This window comes from Neoarius graeffei, chromosome 5 (genome assembly GCF_027579695.1).
Source record: "Neoarius graeffei isolate fNeoGra1 chromosome 5, fNeoGra1.pri, whole genome shotgun sequence".
NCBI lineage: Eukaryota > Metazoa > Chordata > Actinopteri > Siluriformes > Ariidae > Neoarius > Neoarius graeffei.
Genome location: NC_083573.1, coordinates 56,457,037 through 56,483,991, shown reverse-complemented (window position 1 = coordinate 56,483,991; position 26,955 = coordinate 56,457,037). Strand labels below are relative to the sequence as shown.

General features: G+C 43.0%; 1 protein-coding gene across 1 annotated transcript in view; it reads left to right on the top strand.

The window, feature by feature from the left end:
* LOC132886907 (matrix metalloproteinase-16-like) overlaps positions 1–26,955 on the top strand; it is a 126,011-nt gene that overhangs the window by 93,364 nt on the left and 5,692 nt on the right. The window contains exons 6-9 of the mRNA XM_060922121.1: positions 2,087–2,304; positions 16,734–16,872; positions 22,008–22,158; positions 22,273–22,388. Of these exons, the coding sequence (XP_060778104.1) occupies positions 2,087–2,304; positions 16,734–16,872; positions 22,008–22,158; positions 22,273–22,388 (624 nt within the window). The remainder of the gene's footprint in view (positions 1–2,086; positions 2,305–16,733; positions 16,873–22,007; positions 22,159–22,272; positions 22,389–26,955) is intronic.

Below are 26,955 nucleotides of genomic sequence, written 5' to 3'. Positions count from 1 at the left end.
AATTGCCTATGCATGCGTGGATGCAGCAGATTTTTTTTTTTTCCAGGGGGACGTAGTCAAGGTGGGGGGCAGTTGTTGTCAAGGCGGCCGCCCTAACTATAAAGCGCTGCTGGAAACCCTGCTACCACCACCATGTTTCACAGATGGGATAAGGTTCTTATGCTGGAATGCAGTGTTTTCCATTCTCCAAACATAACGCTTCTCATTTAAACCAAAAAGTTCTATTTTGGTCTCATCCGTCCACAAAACATTTTTCCAATAGCCTTCTGGGTTGTCCACATGATCTTTAGCAAACTGCAGACAAGCAGCAATGTTCTTTTTGGAGAGCAGTGGCTTTCTCCTTGCAAACCTGCCATGCACACCATTGTTGTTCAGTGTTCTCCTGATGGTGGACTCATGAACATTAGCATTAGCCAATGTGAGAGAGGCCTTCAGTTGCTTAGAAGTTACCCTGGGGTCCTTTGTGACCTCGCCAACTATTACACGCCTTGCTCTTGGAGTGATCTTTGTTGGTCGACCACTCCTGGGGAGGGTAACAATGGTCTTGAATTTCCTCCATTTGTACACAATCTGTCTGACTGTGGATTGGTGGAGTCCAAACTCTTCAGAGATGGTTTTGTAACCTTTTCCAGCCTGATGAGCATCAACAATGCTTTTTCTGAGGTCCTCAGAAATCTCCTTTGTTCGTGCCATGATACACTTCCACAAACATGTGTTGTGAAGATCAGACTTTGATAGATCCCTGTTCTTTAAGTAAAACAGGGTGCCCACTCACACCTGATTGTCATCCCATTGACTGAAAACACCTGACTCTAATTTCACCTTCAAATTAACTGCTAATCCTAGAGGTTCACATACTTTTGCCACCCACAGATATGTAATTTTGGATCATTTTCCTCAATAAATAAATGACCAAGTATATTATTTTTTGTCTCATTTGTTTAACTGGGTTCTCTTTATCTACTTTTAGGACTTGTGTGAAAATCTGATGATGTTTTAGGTCATATTTATGCAGAAATATAGAAAATTCTAAAGGGTTCACAAACTTTCAAGCACCACTGTATCTATCTATCTAATTCACTCACTCACCCCCCCCCCCCCCCCCCCCCCCAATTTGTCTGAGCTTACCTCTGTGAAAACATCATGGGATCGTTATTTTATTCACTCATCATTTCCTTACAAACATTTTTGTGACACTCAACCTCATTGCAGTTTTCCTTATGTCACAAACATTTTAGGTAAAGTGGTCTTATTACGTAAGAAATTAAAACTAATATTTATTTAATTTAGAATCACTTGCTTATTGGTGTACCTTTAGTGTAATGTTTCAAGCTAAAAGCACACTTATTGAATGAGTGCACTAGAATGTATTTAATGCAGTAGTTATGATAGCATGTCATAGTGTGTTTTCATATACCTTCGAGAAAGACTTCAACATAGCTAGTAAAATGTCATGTAAAATTCACTTTTCTCTTTGTGTTAACCTTTGTAAGGTGAGCAAGATATAGTTCCAGTCAAACCTTTGGACAGCCCTACTCATTCATAGGTTTTTCTGTATTTTGACTGTTTTCTACATTGTTTTGAAGACATCAAAACTACGGTATGAAATAACAAATGGAACACGCATAGAATTATGTGGTAAACAAACATTGATTAAAAAAACAATATGTTTCATATTTTAGATTCTTCAAATTAGCCACCGTTTACCTTGATGACGCTTTACACACGATCGGCATTATCTTACCCAGCTTCATGAGGTAATCACCTGGAATGCTTTTCAATTAACAGCTGTGCCTCGTCAAAAGTTAATTAGTGCAATTTTTTGCCTTCTTAATGCGTTTGAGATCAAACAGTAAACAATAATAAAAATACAGTAAATAGCCCTATTCCACAACTGAAGTAGTCCATATTATGTCAAGAACCGCTCAACTCCGTAAAGAGAAACAACATCCATCATTACCGTAAGATATGAAGTGTCTTTTAATTAATAAAAATTAAGAAAAACAATGAATTACATAAGGTGTGTCCAACATATAATGTGTATGTGTGTTTCTAAACCTAATGTGTCTTTTTTTTTTTTTTTTAGGGCCCCCAGACAAGATTCCTCAGCCTACGAAACCTTTACCAACAGCCCCCCTTCCACGATCTCACCCCCCCACAGACCCGCGAAAACATGACCGTCAGACACGACCACCACGTTTACCCACAGGAGACAAACCAGCTCATCCCAACGCCAAGCCTAACATCTGTGACGGTGACTTCAACACGCTTGCCATCTTGCGTCGAGAGATGTTTGTGTTTAAGGTAGTTCAATACACATTACTTGGATTTCATATGGGGCAAATTCTGGCCAAATGCATATACTACAGCCTATAATAAGGAGCCTGTCTTGTGAGATTCAACTGTTAGGCCATTCAGCTTTCTCATTACTATATGGGGCAGCAGTTCCACTCGGGGTCTTCTCTTATGAAGGCCCTTTTCTTTCCCTAGAATATAAACACCACTAGCTATAACTGAATGGCACACAGTATACAGTACACAGTCATACTCCTGTTGAAAACAGCTCAGATCAGGCAGTCTTACAGCACCATGTGTGAGAGTAGTGTGCTTCACATGTGTTCCATGTGCTCGGTTTCTTCCTGGTGAGTTAAATGTCAGTGATCCATGAAAGGAGTGTCTTTTCCCTGACCCACTGAATCTCCCACTTTCTTTATACCCCTTACCAGCAAGCTAATGTGGACTTTAGGCTCTGAGTGTCATTTATTTAAATATACCTACAATCATCAGAATTCTGTTCAAATGAAACAAATATGTATGCTGAAGAATGCTCTGCATCTTCTTTGTCCTCCACACAAACAGCTGAGAGAGTGTGAGCCCTGGAGCTGAAGTATCCTGATCTGTGAGTCAGTTCAAAACACCCACAATCCACAAGCACCTCCCGCCCCCCCAAAAAGCCTCACAAAGATATCCTGGTTTCTCTTCACTAAATCATCTCATCTCATTATCTCTAGCCGCTTTATCCTGTTCTACAGGGTCGCAGGCAAGCTGGAGCCTATCCCAGCTGACTACGGGCGAAAGGCGGGGTACACCCTGGACAAGTCGCCAGGTCATCACAGGGCTGACACATAGACACAGACAACCATTCACACTCACATTCACACCTACGGTCAATTTAGAGTCACCAGTTAACCTAACCTGCATGTCTTTGGACTGTGGGGGAAACCGGAGCACCCGGAGGAAACCCACGCAGACACGGGGAGAACATGCAAACCGCACAGAAAGGCCCTCGCCAGCCACGGGGCTCGAACCCGGACCTTCTTGCTGTGAGGCGACAGCGCTAACCACTACACCACCGTGCCGCCCCTCACTAAATCATTTGTCTATATTTTTACTAGGGTTATAAATAGTCTGAATTCATGTCCTGTTCATGCTGGAATTAACTTATAGTGTCTTTTTGAGTAGTGAAACCACTCTGATAAACTATTCATTTTCATTGAAAGATTGCATTTTTGTTTGTTTTTCCCTAAACTTGAAATTGGAGTGGTGTCTTAAATGGTGTCAAGTAGTCTCTTAGTAATATGTGGATGATGCATCCTGGATGCTTTGCTGTTGGGGCAAATTATGAACAAAAGGTTTAGCCTGGTTATTTTGGATATTTAAATTGGCAGTTGTTCCTGCGGAAGCTGTTCTGGTGCATTTCAGTGATGCACAAGAATAAAACTCCAGGCAATGAAGATGGACTGCATATCGACGCACATTTGTATCTCAACACAGACGTGTTATCGTTTTTTCCTGCCTGCAGCCCCTAGGCTGATGCGTATCATGAAATTACAAGATGTCTGACTGAGAAAGCCAGGAATTGTAACTGCTTACGGAGAGGTAAATGGGCTTTTCATTTTCACATCCCACAGCTAAGACCACTTCGGCTAAGTTTTGAGTGCTAATCATGGTCCATGATGAGAGAGGTTATATCTCATTGCTGATTGTATATTTGGTGGTGCATCATTCTTGCTTTGGTTTGTTCTTTCAGTTAGTCACAGGAGGTTCCATCTAAGTTCTGTCAAGCCACAGTGTTCTTTAAAGTGTATGTAATTTCGTATTGTAATGCTGTAAAATGAATATACATCATTAGTAATGACCAAAATGAATTAATAAAGCAGGGGGGAAATTAATATAAATTATTTATTTTATTATCAAGCACAAAACTATTGATAAATTGTGGCTTCCGGATCCCTGAAAAAGGCAGCCTTGCCCCGGGGCTAATCTCGCATGACGTCACACATGGAACCCCGGTTATCTGGGTCGTTTCCGTTCATCTGACTCTGTGCTTGTTTACTCAACAAAATTGGATATTGTTGTAGGAATCTTACAAAAATAACAATGGGAAAGCCCTGCATTGTGTTTGGATGTTCAAATTCCTATACAACAGGACATTCGGTTCACGAATTTCCGAGAAAAGACACTAATCTAAAGTGACAATGGGTGAGGTTGGCGCAAACGAAACTTACACCCCCTGTCAAGAAGAGGAGAGCTGTGGACAAGTTGATGACAGCCCGTGTAAATATGCATCTTTTTTTATTATTATCAGTTAATAACCACCAGCTAATGATCTAGATTGATGAGAATATATTTACATTGGTGTTAGAGTCAAGGCACGAAATGATGGACACTAATATTTGCATATTTCTATCTATTATAACATTATAATTATGATATTTATTAGTACATGCAGCGGTACATGTACTTGTATATGATTTATACAAATCTCATTAAATATTCCATCTGTTGCACCATGCCACTGCATCTACCCAAATCAAGACAGAATCACGACCAGAGAATTATTGGAGCAAAAAGAAACCCATTTATTTCATAAATGACATTTGATCTGACATTTGGACAGTTCGTCGATTCCCCTATTATCGCCCACTTCATATTTTCTTTCAGTAATTACACTGTGTCAATCCTGCACGCTTTGGCACGTGGACCAGAAGGACTCTCGGGCGTGTTCTGGACTGCGCGCGTGCTGTTAATTATGCACACCTGCACATGATTAAAACGCATCAGTGTGCCTATAAAAGGACTGTGTCAACGCACAGTTGGTGCGAAGTATTATGTGAGGTTTGTACACTTTGCTGAGCCATTTTTCTCCATGTTGATCTCCTGGTTTTCCGATCCCTGTTCCTTGTTTCCGTTTTTGGTCTGTGCCTGTGATACTCTGTGCCTCGCCCGACCCATTGCTTGTTTCTCGTTTATGATCTTGCCTGCCGTTTTGGATTGTTTGCCTGTTTGTCACTTTTCATTAATAAAACATACTTCTGCACTTACAGTACATCCGTCTCCTACCTATCCCCTGCCACCCTGAATAAGTGTACACTTTAAAGATTGCATTTCTGCATTTATTGAGATACATATAAATATTTTCCCTATATTTTGCAGTGGCCAGCTTAGAATAAAAATCCATTAACCAATCTGTGTTTCCAATTCTCTCTGGCTGGTGATGCGCTGTTGGTGGTGAGTGGGACTGTCGTGAACTGGCAGTTTCTCGTTTTGGGGGCTCGAAAAGATAACCATTTACTCTGGAATATCCTTGATAATCTTCTGCCCCTTCATCCGACATATAGGAATCCCAATCATGATCAGAATTCTCTCCAAAATGTGATTCCATATCAAGACTGGTCTAACCACTGCTGCGCACGTGAACGAAACTGATACCTGGATCCTTGTTACACATGTGACGTCACGCACCCCTTCGGGATCTTCTAGATCAGTCTCGGCAGATTCCGTGACAATCGGCTGATCTTATTGATTTTCTATTAATTTATGGCCTTTTGAATCAGCTTTGGTTCGAAAACACATGGCCAATCAACATTATGATTGTTGCTTTGTACAAGGAAAAAAGTGGGGTTGAGAGGCATTCAAAAGTCAGAGTCCATCTCATGCCAGAATCTGGTCTTTCCAGGCAGTGTCCTGTCCCAGTACTAACCAGCTCTTTAAGGCGTATGGGTGCAGCGCCGATCTCCGTTTTGATAACCCTCAGCCTCTCGCCTATACAGCTAGGGTTGCAGTGGGGGGCTAGTCCTCTGGTGACCGCGAGAGTTTGACTCCCCACTCACATCTGTATTGCAGTGTGTCTTGCTAGATGGTAGTAGGTACCATTTTTATGATGATCTTTGGTATGACCCAACCGCAAGTAGAACTCGCAATCTCCTGGTTGAGAGGCGGACACGCTAACCACTAGACCAACTCGCGGTTTAGAGGTATTACATACACTTTAATTGTTTTTCATTATAAATGTGTTGCTCAGGCTAATGTAGTTACTGGATTAACCTAAAATGTAACAATGTGGGTTTTTTTTTATTAAGGCAGCTGAAATGTAGGCATATAATGCATCCTTTCATTTGCTTAACCTTCATCACTTAAATTCATTATCTAAGCTTCATCATCTCCTGCTAGTGAAATACTTATTCTCTATAATTGTATATGGTTATATAATTGTGTATTGTATTGAACTGTGCCACCTAGTTGGTTCTATGTGTTAGCTACAAGATCTTCTGTTTAAAGGAGATACGCAGAACCTTTATTTTTAAATACATTTCTGAGTGGATAGTATCTCCATCCTTGACTCTTGTATGCTGCATAAATGGAAATTAAAAATATATATATTTTTGAGAGTTAAAATCAACCGCAAAGTTGGCATTCGAGCTGCCCCGCTGAGCCAGCCAGCCCCGAATGCGTGATGTCACAGCGGTAACCGGTTTTAAGGCCGAGGCCTTTGACAGCTATAGATCAAAGTCATATAAATAAAAATTTATGGTGAAAGTAAGAAATACCGTTACCGACTTGCTCAACTAAGACTGATTTGACTTCAGTGATTGTGGGTTGACTCTCATTAAAACAGCATAGGTGTTATAACTTATGCAACATACATGTACATGCATGCATTTTCACTGATAAAACGTAAAAGGCTAATTAAATAATCAGGTAAACTGAGACAATCACATTCTGAAGCAAATTACTGTAAATAATCTTATACCGGTAACTTACGGCGGCACGGTGGTGTAGTGGTTAGCGCTGTCGCCTCACAGCAAGAAGATCCGGGTTCGAGCCCCGTGGCCGACAAGGGCCTTTCTGTGCGGAGTTTGCATGTTCTCCCCGTGTCCGCGTGGGTTTCCTCCGGGTGCTCCGGTTTCCCTCACAGTCCAAAGACATGCAGGTTAGGTTAACTGGTGACTCTAAATTGACCGTAGGTGTGAATGTGAGTGTGAATGGTTGTCTGTGTCTATGTGTCAGCCCTGTGATGACCTGGCGACTTGTCCAGGGTGTACCCCGCCTTTCGCCCGTAGTCAGCTGGGATAGGCTCCAGCTTGCCTGCGACCCTGTAGAACAGGATAAAGCGGCTAGAGATAATGAGATGAGATACCGGTGACTTAAACACACAATACAAGTTACATGTATTAATCTAAATGCAGGTAAACAACGTGTTGTTTTGTATCCAAATGAGAGTCGGAGCTTACCCGTCTGCGTTCTCGCTTCTTGAAGGCCGATCTTATGGCCAATTGTTTTGACACAATCTGACTTTCAGTTGTTCGTTCAGTTCTCCATTCATTCGCTTCTTTCACGTAAGGGCGAGATGGCAGCAATATCCAGCGGAGAAATCAGACAGCTGGTTCACTCATTCTCCATTTTCTCCATACTGAGTACTCTGCCATTACTGCACGGCTCAGGCAATTACTAAAACCTGGGATGGGACGTCCCCAGTTTTAGCAACAACCGCGGGGAGGTCACTGCCCGAGCGATAATAAGTCACGTCCCGTTCCATCCCGGGTTTTATGAACAACCCTCGGTTCACACTCCAGGAGAACTGGTGCAACTGAACTTACTTTCCTTTAAAAAAAAAAAAAAAAAAGAAAAGAAATACTTTCCTTTTCTTGTAGTTTTCTTTTCCTTTAATTGTTGGTACTGCATCCTCTTTCAATACGGGCTTATAGCCAACGCTCCTCAACAGATCAGAGGTCTCGTACGAGTCTTCAGTAAAATGTGCAGAGCAGAGGAAAGACCACTTCATCGGCACCCAATGTGCCCATGAGCAACTCGCAAAACGCGTCCAAATCTTTGCAGTTTGAACATTCTTGAGCCATGAATACAACGTACAGTAAATCCACCTTTTGTTGTGTTGCTGCACCGGCCAAAAACACATCTACGTGGCATGGCGATAAATTAGCTCAAAATGGAGGATCGGAGTTGCAGTCAGCTCTGTGTTTTAGTATAGCAGAAATGGCGATGGGACCGATAGACTTCCTGCTGTGACGTTTGTTTGTTTGTTTGTTTGTTTGTTTGTTTGTTTGTTTGTTTTATTAGGATCCCCATTAGCTGCAGCAAAACTGCAGCTATTCTTCCTGGGGTCCGACACATAGAATACAGTACATTACAACAGACATTACAACAGAAAATTAAAAACAGACCAATAAAGGTACTATAATAGAAAAATAAAAGAAATGAAACTAACAAAATTATACCACAAAATATACTTTTGATTACTGATAATACATTCAATACAATGCATATCCAGACATTCTACAACTAGCATCAACGTATTCTCTATTTATTACTTACTAGTTGTTATTCCTTGCTGTATAATTTTATTCTATATTTTTAGCGTTCTATATTTATTTAATAATTCGAATAAGTTCTATATGTATCCATTTAAGAGATGTTTCTTCACTAACAATTTGAAATCTTTTTTCCTAATAGTTTGCTCAAAGTGTTTGAGGAGTAAGTTCCATGCATACATGGCTCTGTACATCACCGTTCTTTTACTGTAGTTTGTTTTTATTTTTGGCAGTGAAAAGTTTCCTCTTGCCGCATGTCTCGTAGTGTAGTTATGATTGTCTGAACTATAGTATAGTTTCCTGTGTAGAACTTGCGGGATTTTGGATATGGATGCATTTCTTACAAATATTAATAACGAGTAAAATAGTCTGTCTCTCACCATTAACCAGCTTAACGGACGTCAAGGTCATTCACTCAGACCGCTACCTATATGAATCACTTTAATCATAAAATTACTATTTTAGATTTATTGTTAACGCTTAAAACTATTCCTGTGCCATTCTTGAGGTCTCAAGGCATTTATAAACAAAAAGTGAGGCCATGGTTCTGCATATTATGCTTTAAACTTGGTCGTTTTTGACTGGAAGTGATGTTGCTTGCATTAAGGGCCAGCGGCAGTGGTAATTGACTTAGCTCATTAAGCTGGACTTCAGCAGTACAAACCCAGCAAGCCAGAGAGTGAAGGATTATATTAACCTCATTTGGTCAGCAGCAGGAGAGACAGAGATCTGCTGTTGCTACCTCATCAAACTTAAGAATCAATCATCCCCCATGCTGGAGTTTCAATAACACACACACACGCACACACACACACACACACACACACACACACACAGACACAAAGTGACAGTTGAAGCACCACAAGTCCAAAGTATCAGAAGCCCTTTTTTACAAAGATATTCCCTAATATTGGTGTAAAGAAGGCACTTCAGTATTTAGTGATTTATACTGAACCAAATAAAGCCATCAGGAAGCCACTCCAGTGTGTGGGTTTGTGTGTGTGTGTGTGTGTGTGTGTGTGTGTGTGTGTGTGAGTGATTCCACGCTTATGGGTACTGAAATGGGGACATGAACTTATTTTTAAAAATTCACCTAAAACCATTTCTTTTTTTACCATCAGGTCACAAAACATGTAATCTTTAATGAATGATATGTTAAAAGATAACTTTAATTTTCTGAGATGTAATAAAAACATATTTATATGCCAAAGTCAGAACGTAACAGAAGTGTTGTGGACATATAGATTCTCAATTTTAACAATGTAGAATTACTTTTTGAAACATAGGAAGGTGATGTTTTAGCAAATATAATTAATAAACATGTGTAGTAGAATAAACATACACATTCTTTCAATAAGATTAACATGGTATATAGCTAGGTTGTAATTAATTTGTAACAGACGCGAGATGGACAATCGTAACAGAAGTAATGTAACAGACATCATTTTGGAACTCATAGGCTTGACTTTGGCATATAAATATGTTTTTATTACATCTCAGAAAATTAAAGTTATCTTTTAACATATCATTCATTAAAGATTACATGTTTTGTGACCTGATGGTAAAAAAAGAAATGGTTTTAGGTGAATAAGTTCATGTCCCCATTTCAGTACCCATAAGCGTGGAATCACTCATGTATATATAATTTTTTTTTTTTAACACTGCAAGTGGGCATTCTGCAATCAGAGGCATGGCGTGACACAATAGAGCATTGGTGTACGAATATGAATACCTAATCACTTTTGGTGAACTGAGTGTTGAGGTGCTTTTGGTAGCTGTGCACATTTATACCACTCTTCAATCACAAGCAAAATTCCTGAGCATCATATGCAACTTCTAATCACTTCCATTAAACAATTCATGTTTAAAGGAAGTAAGTTTCGCACTCTCTCTCTTTCTCTCTGTGTGTGTGCGCCTTTAATCAAGCTGGCTTTTCGGGGGTGAAAAAAACAAAATTCTTCCAGAAAACGAGCGAGAGAGAAAGAAAGAAGCCTCATGCAAGCAGCATATTTGTGTGATTAGAAATATGCTGGAGGAGAAAGTGAAGAGAAGTCATAAGCGATATGAGGCAGAAAGGTGTGTGAACCTTGGACGCCGTAGACGATGTTTGAACTCACACTGGTCTTGTTAAGAAGAATGTCAGCGTCAAAGATGTCACATTCCTGTCCCAGCATTCCACCTGTCCCTGTTACATCGATCTCAATTCCGGCTCTGTTACTACCCCGTTCCTCATTTGGACATTTGATACAGAACGCGAGACGGAATAAAGGTGTAAGATTTCTGCCTTGAACAGGCTGTGTAAAAGGGGCTAGAAAAAGAGTGGGAGAGAGACAGAGAAAGAGAGATGCACACTTCATTAGGACTTTTCAACCCCAGTTTCTGCACCATACTGTAAGATGAAAAATTTTTTTGCGTGTCTTTTCCTCCTCCCACGGAAGAACTTAATTGATTCACTGTGAACCAAAGATGTGAGATGTTAATTAAAGATGAGGGCCCTTCCTTTTGAGGCTCTCTTCAGAAGCGTGGAGTATATGATGGTTGAGTGATGGAGAAGTGTTGAAAGACTTGTAGTTCTCTGTTGACTGTATGTTCGTCTGTGCTGAAGAGAGAAGCAGTTTTAACTGTGGCCTTTTTGAACATCCAAGTTTGTCGTCACAAGCAATCATTTCATATCCGCTCTCTCTAATGTGCTCTCAAATCTGAATTAGATCTGAAATTCCAAACACAGTCATTTTAATGAAGTGCTTTTACTTGGTAAGTTATAGATTTTGTGCTCTCTAATAACATATGATTAAAGCAGAACTATTCATTGGTTCATGTAATGGTAAAGTTTTGGCACATAACGTTACCGTAACTTTACATTAATCGAGCTCTTCATTTCAGTTTTAGTTGCACACGCAATAAAACGTAAAAAGCAAAAGCACATTTGGCAAATGCAGCTTCCACATGGTGTTCCACTGCGCTTGAATCCATCCATCTCAATGCTCTCCCCATACTGTTTTGTCTTTTTAAATTCTTTGTCAGCAAGTTGCAGATATATGATCCTCGTGATCAGCCAAGAGGAAGAGATCCGACAGGCATACATCTGGCTTATGTGATTACCATGCACAAAGTTACTTCTTTACGAGCACACACACACACAAAACCCCTGCTCCTTGCTTTAGGGCTTGCAGACCTCATCTCCCAAATTCCTGATTCAGATGGGAATCGAAAGCTGTTTCTTTCTTGGGGGGGAGGATAGCTTTTGGGTGGGGCATGTCGACTGAATAAAATCACTGGCAGTCGATTCTCAATCAGCTCTGAAATAGCACAGACCATTTCTTATGCACTTCCTTTATTCTCTCTTTACAGTTGTTGCATCGTCATATCCAGAATCAAACAGAACCTTTTACATTCAGTACGTTTACATGCACATCCAAATCGAGCTACTGTCGGTAATCGAGCTAAGGGTCCCAGCAGGGGTGCCAGAGAAATCCAATCCTACATGCACACAAGGAAATCGAGCTGTGTGAGGTACATTGTGCACCCGAGCCACAGGTGGCGCTACACGCCCCATCGTGTTGGTACACTTCCGGTTGTCGTCATGAAGAAGAGCTATTCAAGAGTATAAACAAAGTTATCAGCAGTGTTGCCAGATACTGCTGACGTTTTCCAGCCTAAAACATGTTCAAATCCACCAAAATGCACTTAAAACCGCCCAATCTGGCAACACTGGTTATCAGTTCCGTGTTCACAAGTTCCGTGTTCAAGCTGTTAGGCTTGCTCTAACAGACCGTATGGCTACAAACTGTCCTGCGCAGACCACTGTTTTGTAAGACAACTTATTTTGCACAATTGTATATTTTTCTAAAGTCCATTTTTTGCTTACAAAAAAAATATTTTTTTTGCTTACAATTTAACTTATGTCTTAATAAACACACAAAGTTAAATTGTTTTGTTTTTATTGACATGCTTCAGATGTTGGACATATATACACACACACACACACAAATATAATGACTTGTTTATGTACACAATTCACAGCTATGCACAGCTGTACAGATGTATTTGGTGATACAGTAAGTGAGCTAAATTTTAACAGTGCAAACAATGCCACAAAAAGAAAAGATTCATGCCGTTGTCATGATTTGTTGTCATGCCGACCGAGGCTGTGTTTCCCGCTTGTGGTCTCGTCACTCGTCACTTCCGGAAGGGGCAGTGCTGAAGTAAGTAGCTCGAATATGTAGCTCAATAGGGTATACATGCACTAAGTAGCTCGGCAAAAATCGCATAATCTAGGTCGTGTAGCTCGATTCCGAGAAATCAAGTTCGGTTCAATTTCAGCCGAATTAAGGTGTATACATGGCATTTTGAACTTCGATTTCAGTCGAGCAACGGCAGAAATTCGATTCTCTCTACAGTATGTGCATGTAAACGCACTGAGTGTCATGGCCAACTGCCTTCCAAGAAGTCTCTGCTATTTTTTCACTTGGCTCCCTCCAGATGGTTCCCTGCTCTTGGCCTCTGCTTAGAAGTGTGTATTTGAAGTCTATAAGTGTCACATTGTGCTGTTAGTATGTTGTGTGATGTAGCTCAAGCATGTGCCGAAGGACCTTCTCTTGCGCACTCCAGTGACGGGAGTCCACATGCTGCCCCCCTTGTTTTTTTATTTTTTAAATGCAGTGGGATAAGCGAGGCTTATCTCTGCACAGAGCTCTCTCTCAGCCCTTGCTGGGATCATGAACTGCCTGGGTCTTTCATGCCTCTGCATCATCCCTTCAGGTTGTAGCTTACTTTGAGATGAGATTAGACTAGTTTAACAGGCACACTTTTTCAGGCCTGACGTGGCTTCTCTCATGCTAACTACCCTGCATGCTCGTGCCTCTGTTGCCTTTTCCCAGATCCACTCTAGCAAGCAACAAAGCAGGCAGCCATTCATTTTTTGTTTTAATTTGTGAAATGAAGCCCGCAAGTTCAGCAACAGTGGCAAGCAACAAAGTAACAGCGCAACCATTATCATGAATTGAGATTTTCTCAATTCTAATGAAATTATGTATGATGCTCGATAGAAATTGTCAGTGCCTCTGATGTGTGTGTATAGTTAGTATAATTGACTTATTAGTAAACCACTGGGCCTAGCATATAACATGTCAAATAAACGACCAATCTGCATACCGATTAGTGTTTAACTAGTTAACTTTAGAGGCATGTACACTGTCACAACTACTGTTTCTCATCACAACTTAAAAAAAAAAGACACACTTATTGCATGCCCATAAGCAACACGAGTAGGAGACGTCAACAAGAGACAAACTGGAAGAGACACAAGTGACTCCTCACTTGCTAGTGTGAACATAGGGCTAATTTTAATCTGCAATCAGTATGCATGCTTCAAATTGATGTTTATGAACAGAGATAAATGGCACTGGAGCAAACCCTCAGAAGAGTGTCTGCCTGTTTGTCTGTGTTTCAGTCTGTTTCTGTCTCTCTCTCTCACACTTGGTTTCCAAAACCTATCCTTGTGTGTTTGCACATAAACTACAGACCGGTTTATTGTGGTGGACAGACAGGCACCGGTTCTCAGTTCCTCTAAATTTGTGGGACACATTATAAAGCCACTGGCTGGGGAATTGCAGCCAGGGTGCTCTAAACAAAGGAATAATGAAATGATTTGTATTGTGTGTCCAGAAAAGGCTGCCTCTTTGTGAAAAGGTTAGTGTTGTTACTGCGGGTGCCTGATTACTGAGTGCCAGTTGAATTTGTCCTCGTCACAGTCTGGCTCAGTACTTCAAGGGAGGGAGGAAGGGAGGCACAACATTTTCTCTTTACAGACAGGAAAGAAAGAAAATGGTTCTGATTTCACAGTTTGATCTGTTTTCAATTACACTGGTGTGTCATATGAGAGAAAACGCTGAACAACTGAAATCAATCAGTGCTTTTGAGGCGCACTGGGGGCTAGGAGGGGTTTTCTGTCCAACAGCTGCGCCAGAGGACACAGATCAGTGGAGAGCATTGTGTACATTGTGTGTGCAAGTAAAAGAGTTAAGAGTTCAGTGATGGGCGTGAGGTCGCTGTTCCATGAAAAGGTTCCCTCTCAATCCCTTTTACTCTTTCCTCTGCTTCTTTCTGTACCTGGGTTTAATAGCATTTTAAATCAGTTTTTACTAAGAGATTACAAATTTACTTCTTGGACTAAGACTGGAAGTGAGCTGTACTGCTGTGTACACTGTATTCCAGTGCTGTGGCTGCCTGAAGTGAGCCTGAGGGTGCGGCGTATATCTAAGCCGTAATGACTTCTCCAGCTTAGTGCCCTTCCTGTGAGTCTTGGCTCACACCTTGTATCTTAAGGTTACTGAAAGACTTGATGACAAAGCACACCTTTAAAGGAACAGTCCACCGTACTTCCATAATGAAATATGCTGTTATCTGAATTGAGACGAGCTGCTCCGTACCTCTCCGAGCTTTGCGCGACCTCCCAGTCAGTCAGACGCAGTCAGACGCGCTGTCACTCCTGTTAGCAATGTAGCTAGGCTCAGTATGGCCAATGGTATTTTTTGGGGCTGTAGTTAGATGCGACCAAACTCTTCCGCGTTTTTCCTGTTTACATAGGTTTATATGACCAGTGATATGAAACAAGTTCAGTTACACAAATTGAAACGTAGCGATTTTCTATGCTATGGAAAGTCCGCACTATAATGACAGGCGTACTAACACCTTCTGCGCGCTTCGGCAGCGCAGTGATATGGAGCTCAGATATCAATGCGCTGCTGAAGCGCGCAGAAGGTGTTAGTACGCCTGTCATTATAGTGCGGACTTTCCATAGCATAGAAAATCGCTACATTTCAATTTGTGTAACTGAACTTGTTTCATATCACTGGTCATATAAACCTATGTAAACAGGAAAAACGCGGAAGAGTTTGGTCACATCTAACTACAGCCCCCAAAAAATACCATTGGCCATACTGAGCCTAGCTACATTGCTAACAGGAGTGACAGCGCGTCTGACTGCGTCTGACTGACTGGGAGGTCGCGCAAAGCTCGGAGAGGTACGGAGCAGCTCGTCTCAATTCAGATAAGAGCATATTTCATTATGGAAGTACGGTGGACTGTTCCTTTAAAGAAGCTTTTCACTCAGCGATGCAGGATCAAGTCAAAACATCTTTTTGTTTGTGCTCATTCAAACCTTTTTTGTAAATTGAATAAAGGAAACCACCAAAGGTTAATAAAAGGCTTTGGCAAGATAATAACCGACTTCCACATCTGCCTTTTTTTTTTTTTTAATGATTTTGTGCAGTCTGCCTTGTTAAGGAGCTCCTTTTTTAACATATGCAGAAATTGGAGTTAAGGAAAAATTTTGCTGCCTGCTAACTGTACAGCAATTCCCAAGTGTTAATTTGGTGCAAAGTGCATTTTGTGTTATTGGCAAGCACTAACCTCATGGCCTTCTTTCATTTATGTTTAATATTAACAGCAGGGAAATGAACCTGCAGGTCAGCGCCAACCCCATTAAGATTTAATGTAAAGTAAACTATACGGCGTGACTTCATATACTTTGTGTTTGGCAACCACTTGGCTGAAGTTGCTAGGACACCAAATTGTCCAACACAGCATACCAATGAGCAGTGACAGTGTCATCTCAAAGCTGTCACATCTCATAACTCATCAAAAGGGGCATGGATGAGTCCCAACTTCAAAAAACAACCCATCAGTTCCTCTTATTTCATCTTGTCTGGGTCTCATATTTCGATGTGTTTATCAGGAGCGATGGGTGTTAAGCGACAGCCTCCCTCCTATAATGGAAGTGATAATAAATGTCACGTGGGCTTCCTGCTCATTTAAAAGAGCAGCTCTGCTTTAATGAGGTCAGACTAGATGAAACTCCACAGGGAAGGGACGACTGGGAGAATGTACACATTCCTGGCTCTGCACAGCAGTCTGGAGTGTTAATGAGATGGTCTGAGGCCTCAGAAACAGCACTGTGATACACAGCTTCATGTTCTCCCTAGTTCTACAGAGTCCCTTTAATAAATGTCAGAAATGTTTACCTTCATTGAGACTGGCTGTGTTCCTGACAGACTACATTGTCTGTCTGTATTTCTCGTGACTGCTTGTTTGACTGTGTTGCACTCTTTTTTTTTTTTTTAGGATCACTGGTTTTGGAGGGTCAGAGACAACACAGTAATGCCAGGCTATCCCATGCTCATCAACGTGTTCTGGAGGGGTCTACCGGCCAAGATAGACGCCGTCTATGAGAACTCCGAGGGCAAGTTTGTCTTTTTTAAAGGTAAGAACAGAAGCTAGACACCCAAAAAGCGCACGATTGTATCGTTTTTGCACTTGGGTTGAAAACAGTAATCAGGCTAGCGGTAGTGGAACAACTAGTGTTTTGATGAGATGTAACCTCATTTCCCTTGGAACAAGAGCTGCTGAAAGTACAATGCCTTACAGGAAGGGAATTAAAGCAAAGGGCCATATCTAAATAGCGTCTGAATGACTGACTGACTGTAATTGAAGCAATTTGACCCTTAATCTATGACTGTAAAGGCTCTCGTATGATGTGTGAGTGTATGTGTGTACACGCTTTCATGCCACAAACTACTCTGCATATCTTTAATTTACCTTGCTGAAGTTGCAAGTCTTTAATCTTTACATTAGTGGTGTATTTGTCCTTGATCTGTTTTAAAAACATTTGATTTGTTTTTTGTGTGTGTATTTCCAAGAGGAAATGCATGTGTTTTAGCAAATAACAGATCTGAGTATATAGAACTGTAAATAATGCAAAACACAGAGAGTGAGAGAAAAATACCCTGTCCACACTAGGGATTTTGTACCGATACGATACTACTTTCGTACCGCAACACCTGTCCACACTAGCAACTATACCGGTACTGTAGCGGTATAACTGTATCGGTACGAAACCCACAAATGTATGGGTTTCGTACCGGTACAGTATCGGTACTGTAGCGCTTCGCTGTAGTGTGGACAGATGAAGCGGTTCTGTATCGATACAAATATAATGCGCATGCGCAATGAACCATTCCTACTTCTTCCGGGTTATTCATACAGTACAATACGCACGTGCTTTCCAGCTGTAAATAAAACGTCAAAATGGCTCAAAACGATCGTGGAGCTATATGGAGCAAAGACGAAGTTATGTGTTTGTTGGAACTTTGGGGAGACGAGCGATGCCAGGAACAGTTGAGTGAAGAACGGAGATTCGTTTTCTTTGTTTCTTTCTCAACTGCCTCGCGCATTTTATACGATTCGACTGAATAAATGACCACCAGAAATACAGACTGTACATTGACAACAAAAAGCACACACACGTTGTTTCATCCGCCATATTCTCGGAAGGAAGTTACTCGGTAACCACAGAAACATTTCGCGCACGCGCATTTCAACTACCGTGAAAGAAAACCGCAAACATTTCTCGCTAGTGTGGACAGATGCACTAAACTGTACCGGTATACTTTGTATCGATACAGTTATACCACTATCGTACCGGTATATATGTGAACACAGCTATAGAGAAAAACATGTGATGGGGAGGAAGGAGGACAAACTTAAACACAGGATCTGTCAGGAATATGATTACAGATAACGCACGTTGTTATTTTTACTTTAGTTCAGGTACATGGGAAGCAAATTAATGGTCCCTGGTCACAGGATTGTAGAATCATTTTTGTTTGTTTTGTCATCTATTGTAATATTTCTTTCCTATCCACATGCTCCAATTTATTGCTGTCCCCTGCTAGTCACAGGCTAGAAGTAGCTCCCACATCACACATTGAAGGTGGGGGTGCAGAGCCAGGCAGAATGATCTCATTTGGTTTGCAATTTGCCATTACTGCTGATGAGTTTCTCTTAATGAGATCCTTTCATCTTGAGAGCAGAAGTCTCAGACATCCTGTCATCCAGTCTTTTTACAGATGTGTTCTACACACATGCATACACAAACGCCCAAACGTCTCTCATCAAACGTCTATCATGTGAATTCAAAAATATCCATATACCTACTTCATTGCTCGTGCACTTTAGATGTTGAGTTCAGGATAAAAGATAATACCATCTGGTTGTTTCATGCAGCTTGTATCTGGAGTGTATCCTGATAAGATTTAACCACAGTCATTCACTTCAGAAGGTTCTCATTATTTGATGTTTTAAAGAAGACGGTTGTTTAGACTGTTGAACACAGCAGTCACTATTGCGGTCCACAAATACATTTTGTAGCAAATTGCACTCGCGTTGGTGTCTGTCAAATGGGGAAGGTAACAATACACACAGTGATGGTAATGTATTGGGAAGGGTTCTGGATGTCATGTGTCTTGTATTTCCATTTGTAGAACATCTGGCTAAAATGTGTCTCAGACCTTCTCCCAAAGTGGTTTGAGCAGTCAGATTTAATGCTGTATCTTTGTACACTTGTTTTTAAGTGGATTTTTTTTTTTTTTAAATTGAGATACATCTCTGATATTCATAATGTATGAAACAGCCAAGTGTAAAACGGAGACAAAGTCGATGTTTATTTCAGTAGCTTAGTTCATTACAAAGGTTGTAGACTGGCTTCTTGCATTGATTTCTGTTCAGGTCAAGGTTCTGAATGTTTTCTTCCTGTAGTTTGGAGAATGGTATTCATTCTCATTCACTAAATTTCGGAGCCAGACAACAGGCTATTTATCTATATTTACTGGTATACGGTAGGTAATGCGTTGTTTGTGTACATTGGTCCATGTGAAAGTGGTGGAAAGAGGCTGGTTTTGGCACTTTGCCCAAATTGAATGAAAACCACTGAATTAACTGTAAACATGGAGTTAAACAATTGAAAAGAGAAGCCAAATTAATATGCATTCCAGACTTCCCCTTCTGCCCTCATTGACAGTTGTTCAGCCCAAAGCCTCTCCATGTGCTTGTCCTTGACTTCTGCACCATATTCCAACCATTTAGCATGAACGTGTTCAGCCTTCTAGCATAGCTAAAGCTGGTCATTTGCTACAGGCTACCAGAGTTCTTTGATTTAATGCTTTTCAGAAATTCGCTTTCTGAGAAAAGGTATGCACATGCTCTCACAAATCCACTGATGGGTGCTAGAAAGAGATTAATGAATCTCCATGGTACTATTTTAAAAAAATTGAGTGTCAGAACTAGGAAAACCTTCCACTGAATTTGGGACGGTGAATAAATCCTAATCCACATTATTAGCACTGTGGCAAAGAACAGTCGTGGCTTACTCTTCCTGCCTCCTTACACACATGTACACATGAACGATGGCTCTTTTAGTTTTTCTAATAATATCTGCAAAATCGCATTATATGTATTTTGAACTCTGGGTAATTGTGAGGACATTTGGTCATTTTTGGTTGTCACAGAGCTAAATATGCACACACACACACACACACACACACGCACAAAAAAAAAACCCAGAGGCCCCCAACCCTCTGTCTGGCCTGTGTCTGGCTTCCAGGGCTTTTTGGCAAAGCTAAGCTGACCCTGCCAAGAGGAGCTTGAGAAAGCCCTCAGGTGAAATGATAGGCATTTCCTATTTCATTGGAAATCGTGTAGACCCTGTCCTTAGTTGCTGTAGACCCTGTCCTTAGTTGCAGCACTCATAACAGACACAGTGTTCACACTTATACCGGTACGAAAGTGGTATAACTGTATCGATACAAAGTATACCGGTACAGTTTAGTGCATCTGTCCACACTAGCGAGAAATGTTTGCGGTTTTCTTTCACGGTAGTTGAAATGCGCGTGCGCGAAATGTTTCCGTGGTTACCGAGTAACTTCCTTCCGAGAATATATGGCATCCGTTATTTCGTTAAGTCAGCATATCACAAGTCTCTTGGCGCACCTGAATGAACCATTTCTCAGCTGTTTACTTGAGATCATGAAATAATTGTTTTGTTTTCTTGAGATCACGGAATAATTGTTTTGTTTTCTCGAGATCTCGAAATAACGGTTTTGTTTTCTCGAGATCTCGAATTAGTTGTGTTGTTTTCTCGAGATCCTGAATTAATTATGTCGTTATCTCGGGATAACAAGGTGAATAAAAAAAAAGGATTATATGAAGGGCCTCTCTCGGCTTCCGTATGGATGAAACAACGTGTGTGTGCTTTTTGTTGTCAATGTACAGTCCGTCCTGGACGCCTCCCTGGGGAGGTGTTCCAGGCATGTCCCCCCGGGAGGAGGCCCCGGGGAAGACCCAGGACACGCTGGAGGGACTATGTCTCTCGGCTGGCCTGGGAACGCCTCGGTGTTCTTCCCGAGGAGCTGGCCGAGGTGTCTGGGGAAAGGGAAGTTTGGGCTTCCCTGCTTAGACTGCTGCCTCCGCGACCCGGTCCCGGATAAAGCGGAAGAAGACGAGACGAGATGTACAGTCCGTATTTCTGGTGGTCATTTATTCAGTCGAATCGTATAAAACGCGCGAGGCAGTTGAGAAAGAAACAAACGAATCTCCGTTCTTCACTATTTTATTCAGCGAAGACATCGATTGAGGTGCGTGACATTGCGCATGCGCATTATATTTGTATCGATACAGAGCCGCTTCATCTGTCCACACTACAGCGAAGCGCTACAGTACTGATACTGTACCGGTACGAAACGCATACATTTGTGGGTTTCGTACTGATACAGTTATACCGCTACAGTACCGGTATAGTTGCTAGTGTGCACAGGTGTTGCGGTACGAAAGTAGCTTCGTATCGGTACAAAATCCCTAGTGTGGGCAGGGTAATAATCTACTTTCTTATATGGCAGTTCTTGGTGTCATTAGGCAGCTCTGCTGCTTCTTCATGCCGCAAGCTTACTAGCGTACCAACCTGTTAAAGGACAAAGCCCTTTCTTTCTCAAGAAATGAGTTAATAACTCACTCTTACAGTAATAGAAAACTTCCTCTGCAGCAAGCCCTTCAGACCCCCTGATATTTAAAAGTACATGTTTTAATGGGTGAGAATGCTGTAATACAAACTGGGTGAGGCAAATTCATTGTAATTAAAAGCAAGTACTCCAGCCTTAGTTGTGAAATTAAATGTCTGTTGAACAGACAGAAATAAGAGATTTCATATCAGTAACAATAGTTCCAGGCAGAGTGTCAGCAGTTTGCCAATGTTGTGCTTCACTGGTTTGCTGACCATAAAAGAAAATTATTTTTAATCATGGCAGGACGCACAAAATAAACCATTACACTGAGCAGTGATTTGAAAAGATGTGCACAAGGATGGAATTGGTCAAGAGGCTGTGTATTTATGAATCAAGAAAGTGCAGGTAATTGATATCCAGTGTTTAATGGGAGTTTTTCATGGCAAGTGCTGAACTGCACCACTCTCATTTGATTAACTAACTGTCTCCCCAGTTCTACAGCAATTGTACCCCAGTACTGGAAGTTGTACATAATAGTATTTAATTGTGGCTTTAACCTATGTAGGAAAGCAGTTCTGGGTATTCAAAGACACCATACTCCAGCCTGGCTACCCAAAGGATATCTCCATGTTTGGGAATGGCATGCCAGCACAGAGTATTGAGACTGCCGTCTGGTGGGAGGATGTAGCCAAAACCTACTTCTTCAAAGGAGACAGGTCTGTTTGTGTTTGTGTTTCTGATATCTTGATCTACAGTTTTTTTTGTTTGTTTGGTTGGTTTTTGTGGTTTGACTTTGACTACATTTCTTTGCACTAATTGTTTCCATGCAGATATTGGAGATACAATGAGGATATGCGGACCATGGATCCTGGATACCCAAAGTCCATTGCAGTGTGGAAAGGTGTTCCAGATTCTCCTCAGGGTGCCTTCGTAGACAAAGCGAATGGTACAGTTTGTTCCCTTAACTAATTTACGCAAAATATTTTGAGACAACAACCTTCTATAGTGTCTCTTGTAGCTTTTCGCTCTTGTTCAGCGTGGTGTAGAGCCATGCCTATGCTGTCTTGCTTTCATTCTATCCAACTGCACAGCTTAAAGGAACCACAGGAGAGAAATTTTGTTCTTCTTTTTTACCTTTTCTCATTGGCTGTCGAGAGTGGGTGTTGCAAATTTCATTGGCTGAGCCTATTGCTAGAGGTATACAGTTTGAGAGCCACATGTCTGCCATCTGTCCTCATCTTTGCCTGCCAGATCTGCACAATAGCGCCTGCATTCATCAAAGCGTGAAGGGTGAATCGATATTCCAGGGAAATCATTTGGTTGAGTACACTCTCAATGCAATCCCTGGCTTTCATTCAATCACTGTTCCTGCATATCATCTGGATGCCACAGGGAACATAAAATTGACCCTAATTACCAGGCATTATTACCACCCAGTAAAGACACTGATAGTGATAGCAACTATTCTCACCAGCCATACCAGCAGTATGAGTATTCAGGAGTCAACGGGTCAATCAATGCAGTATTCAGAAGTAGTCTTCTTTCTTGCCCTGCAAACTCTGACTCTCATTTATGATTAAACACACTACACAGTTCTGCCAAAAGCAGAACTTTTTAAAACTATTCAAATCTGTAGCTTGAGCACCAGAGTTTTTGTGTAAAATATATACTTTAAAAGCACTAATTTTCAGACAAATATGGAAGTGTGGAAATCCACATAGAAGAAGCTCGGGTTTAAAATCCATTGCTTTCACAGGGCGGCACGGTGGTGTAGTGGTTAGCATGGAGTAACCACTTGGTGTAGTGGTTTTCACGGGGCGGCACGGTGGTGTAGTGGTTAGCACTGTCGCCTTACAGCAAGAAGGTTCTGGGTTTGAGCCCAGCAGTCAACGGGGGCCTTTCTGTGTGGAGTTTGCATGTTCTCCCCGTGTCTGCGTGGGTTTCCTCTGGGTGCTCTGGTTTCCCCCACAGTCCAAAGACATGCGGTTAAGTTAACATGGGGTGGCCTTAAGGCCAATTTATGCTGACAACGCAGTCCTCGCAGATGGCGTCGCAGATGGCGTCTGCGTAGCCCCCCCACCTTCGCAGACGCTCTGCGCGCACCTCCCAAAAATTGTGACCACCGCAGAAGCCTCGCAGACAGCGTCACAGACAAGAGGGCTCTGATTGGTCCACTCCAGGTCCACTCTACATCCGCTGTACACGCACTTCCGCTTCCCTACTTTCCCGGTTTGGTTTGGTTTCACTACCGCCATTTTTAAAAACACGAGCGAAGATGGAGCAGCACGAAGAGCGGTTGATCGAGGAAGTGAGGAAGTACGTACATCTATATGACTCCAGTTCTAGTCATTATAAGTAACCGGAGGATAAAGACTCCACTAACCACACCCACCAACTACTCCTAGCGATTTCGCGACTTCGCGCCCCCTTGCGTTGTGGCGGTGAATAACATCGTGCACGCCTATTACTCCCCACTCAACGATAAATTACAACTGTCTGCGAAAAGCTATCTGCGAAAGCCTTGTCACAAGAGCATGCAGAGGCCCTTAGGCTGAGGTGCCCTTGAGCAAAGCACCTAATCCCCAAATGCTCCCTGGGTGCTGTTAGCATGGGTGCCCACTGCTCTGGATATGTGTGTATGCTCATTCATTGCTCACGTGTGTGTGCACGCGTGTGTTCACTGCTTCAGATGGGCTAAATGCAGAGAGGAATTTCACAAGTGTACGTGTGATGAATAAAGTTGTTGTTCTTCTTCTTCACTTATTTTCACTGACATGCAGCCTCCATGTCACATTGCAAGGTCTTTCTTTTTGTGATACAATTAATGACTGTAAGAGTTTGAGCAGGTAGGTGGAGCACAGAAGTACGGCAGGCCACAACTGAGTTGTCAAAACTCTTTATTGTGTTACTTTTCAGTCACACACAAACTCCCAGACACACACACATTAGTCGTCTGGTTCGGGAGAGAGCTCCCTTCCTCCTCTCTCTCCCTCCTTATATAGGGCGTGGTCACTGGGGAAGACACGCAAACACAGGTTAATTGATATCAGGTGCAGTGATTCTGCCACTTACCTTCCCTGACTCCGCCCTCCGGTCACAGACCGACACTTGACCACGCCCCCGCTGCCACATACCCCCACTGCCCGACTCAGGCCGGGCAGCCGTCCGGCCTGCAGCCGACTCCCCCCCCCTTGACGGGAGAGGAAGTCCGCCATGACCATCTGCGCCCCCGGCCTGTGGATCACCTTGAAGTTAAAGGGCTGGAGTGCCAGATACCAACGGGTGATCCGTGCGTTGGCATCCTTCATGCGGTGGAGCCACTGGAGGGGCGCATGGTCCGAACAGAGGGTGAAAGGGCATCCCAGCAGGTAGTAGCGGAGGGCGAGGACCGCCCACTTGATGGCGAGGCACTCCTTCTCTATTGTGCTGTAACGCCCCTCACGCACTGACAGCTTCCTGCTGATGTACAGCACGGGGCGATCCTCCACCTCCTGGGACAAAACAGCCCCCAGCCCTCTGTCCGACGCGTCCGTTTGCAACATAAAGAGGAGAGAAAAGTCAGGGGAGTGTAACAGTGGTCCCCCACACAGTGCAGCCTTCACCTCAGAGAAAGCCCGCTGGCATTGCTCCATCCACTGGACCGGATCTGGTGCCCCCTTTTTAATGAGATCAATCAGCGGGCTGGTGGTGTCCGAATAATTAGGTATAAACCTACGATAATAGCCAGCCAGCCCCAGGAACTGTCTCACCCCCTTTTTGGTCTTGGGCCTCGGGCAGGCTGCAATCGCTGCCGTCTTATTAATTTGGGGACGCACCTGCCCATTGCCCAAGTGGAAGCCCAGATACCGTACTTCCACCCACCTAATCGCACACTTCTTCGGGTTGGCCGTGAGACCCGCTCGCCTCAGCGACCCAAGGACGGCCCTCAGGTGTTGTAGATGCCGCGGCCAGTCATTACTATAGATTATAATATCATCCAAATATGCAGCCGCATAGGTGGTGTGGGGGCGGAGGACCCTGTCCATAAGCCGCTGAAACGTAGCGGGCGCCCCAAACAGCCCAAAAGGAAGTGCGACGAATTGGTGTAAGCCAAATGATGTGGAAAAGGCCGTTTTTTTTTCTCGGGATAGTGGAGTCAAGGGGATCTGCCAATAACCCTTTGTCAAATCCAGTGTCGAATAAAAGCGAGCCATGCCTAGTCGATCCAGCAACTCGTCAGTACGAGGCATTGGGTACGCATCGAATTTAGACACCGCGTTGACTTTTCTATAGTCCACACAGAACCGGACCGACCCGTCGGCCTTGGGAACCAAGACCACCGGGCTGCTCCAGTCACTGTGGGACTCCTCGACGATGCCCATTTTGAGCATGGCCTTGAGTTCTTCCCGAACCACCTTTTTTTTGTGTTCGGGTAGCCTGTAAGGGCGGCTGCGCACTACCACCCCCGGGGGCGTCTCAATGTGGTGTTCTATGAGGCGGGTGCGGCCAGGCAGGGGTGAAAACACGTCCGAAAATTCGGTCTGCAACTGGGCAACCTCTGTGAGTTGGGTCGGGGAGAGGTGGTCTCCACAGGGGACCGGAGAGGTACGCGATGTCAATGTTCCCTTTTGAACCTCTGGCCCCAGCTCCGCCTTCTCCGGAACCAACGCCACCAACGCCACGGGGACCTCCCCGTTCCAGAGTTTGAGTAGATTGAGGTGGTAAATCTGTAGCGCCCCACCCCTGTCCGTTCGCCTCACCTCATAGTCAACGTCCCCGACTCACCGTGTGACTTCAAAGGGTCCTTGCCACTTGGCGATCAATTTGGAGCTCGACGTGGGCAACAGTACGAGTACTTTATCTCCCGGTGTGAACTCCCTAAGGCACGTACCCCTGTTGTACAGGCGGATTTGCTGTTCTTGGGCCTGCCGCAAATTCTCCTGGGTTAGGTGTGTGAGTGTGTGGAGTTTTGCGTGCAGGTCAATAACGTATTGGATTTCATTTTTGCTCGGTGAAGGTCCCTCCTCCCAATTTTCCCGCAGTACATCTAGGATGCCGCGCAGCTTATGCCCATATAATAATTCGAACGGGGAGAACCCCGTGGAGGCTTGGGGGACCTCTCGCACTGCGAATAACAGGGGTTCGAGCCATTTATCCCAATTGCATGCGTCCTCGCTTACGAATTTTTAAATTATATTCTTGAGTGTGCGGTTGAACCTTTCGACTAAACCGTCTGTTTGTGGGTGATAAATGCTGGTGTGGATCAGCTTAATTCCCAATAACCCATACAGTTCGCTCAGTGTGCGTGACATAAACGAAGTGCCTTGATCAGTCAGAATCTCCTTGGGGATTCCGACTCGGGAGATGACGTGGAAGAGTGCTTCCGCAATACTGCGTGCTGAGATATTGCGAAGAGGCACTGCTTCCGGGTATCGTGTTGCATAGTCCACCAGGACTAAAATAAAGCGATACCCTCGTGTTGACCGATCTAATGGCCTGATGAGATCCATCCCAATTCTTTTGAACGGGGTCTC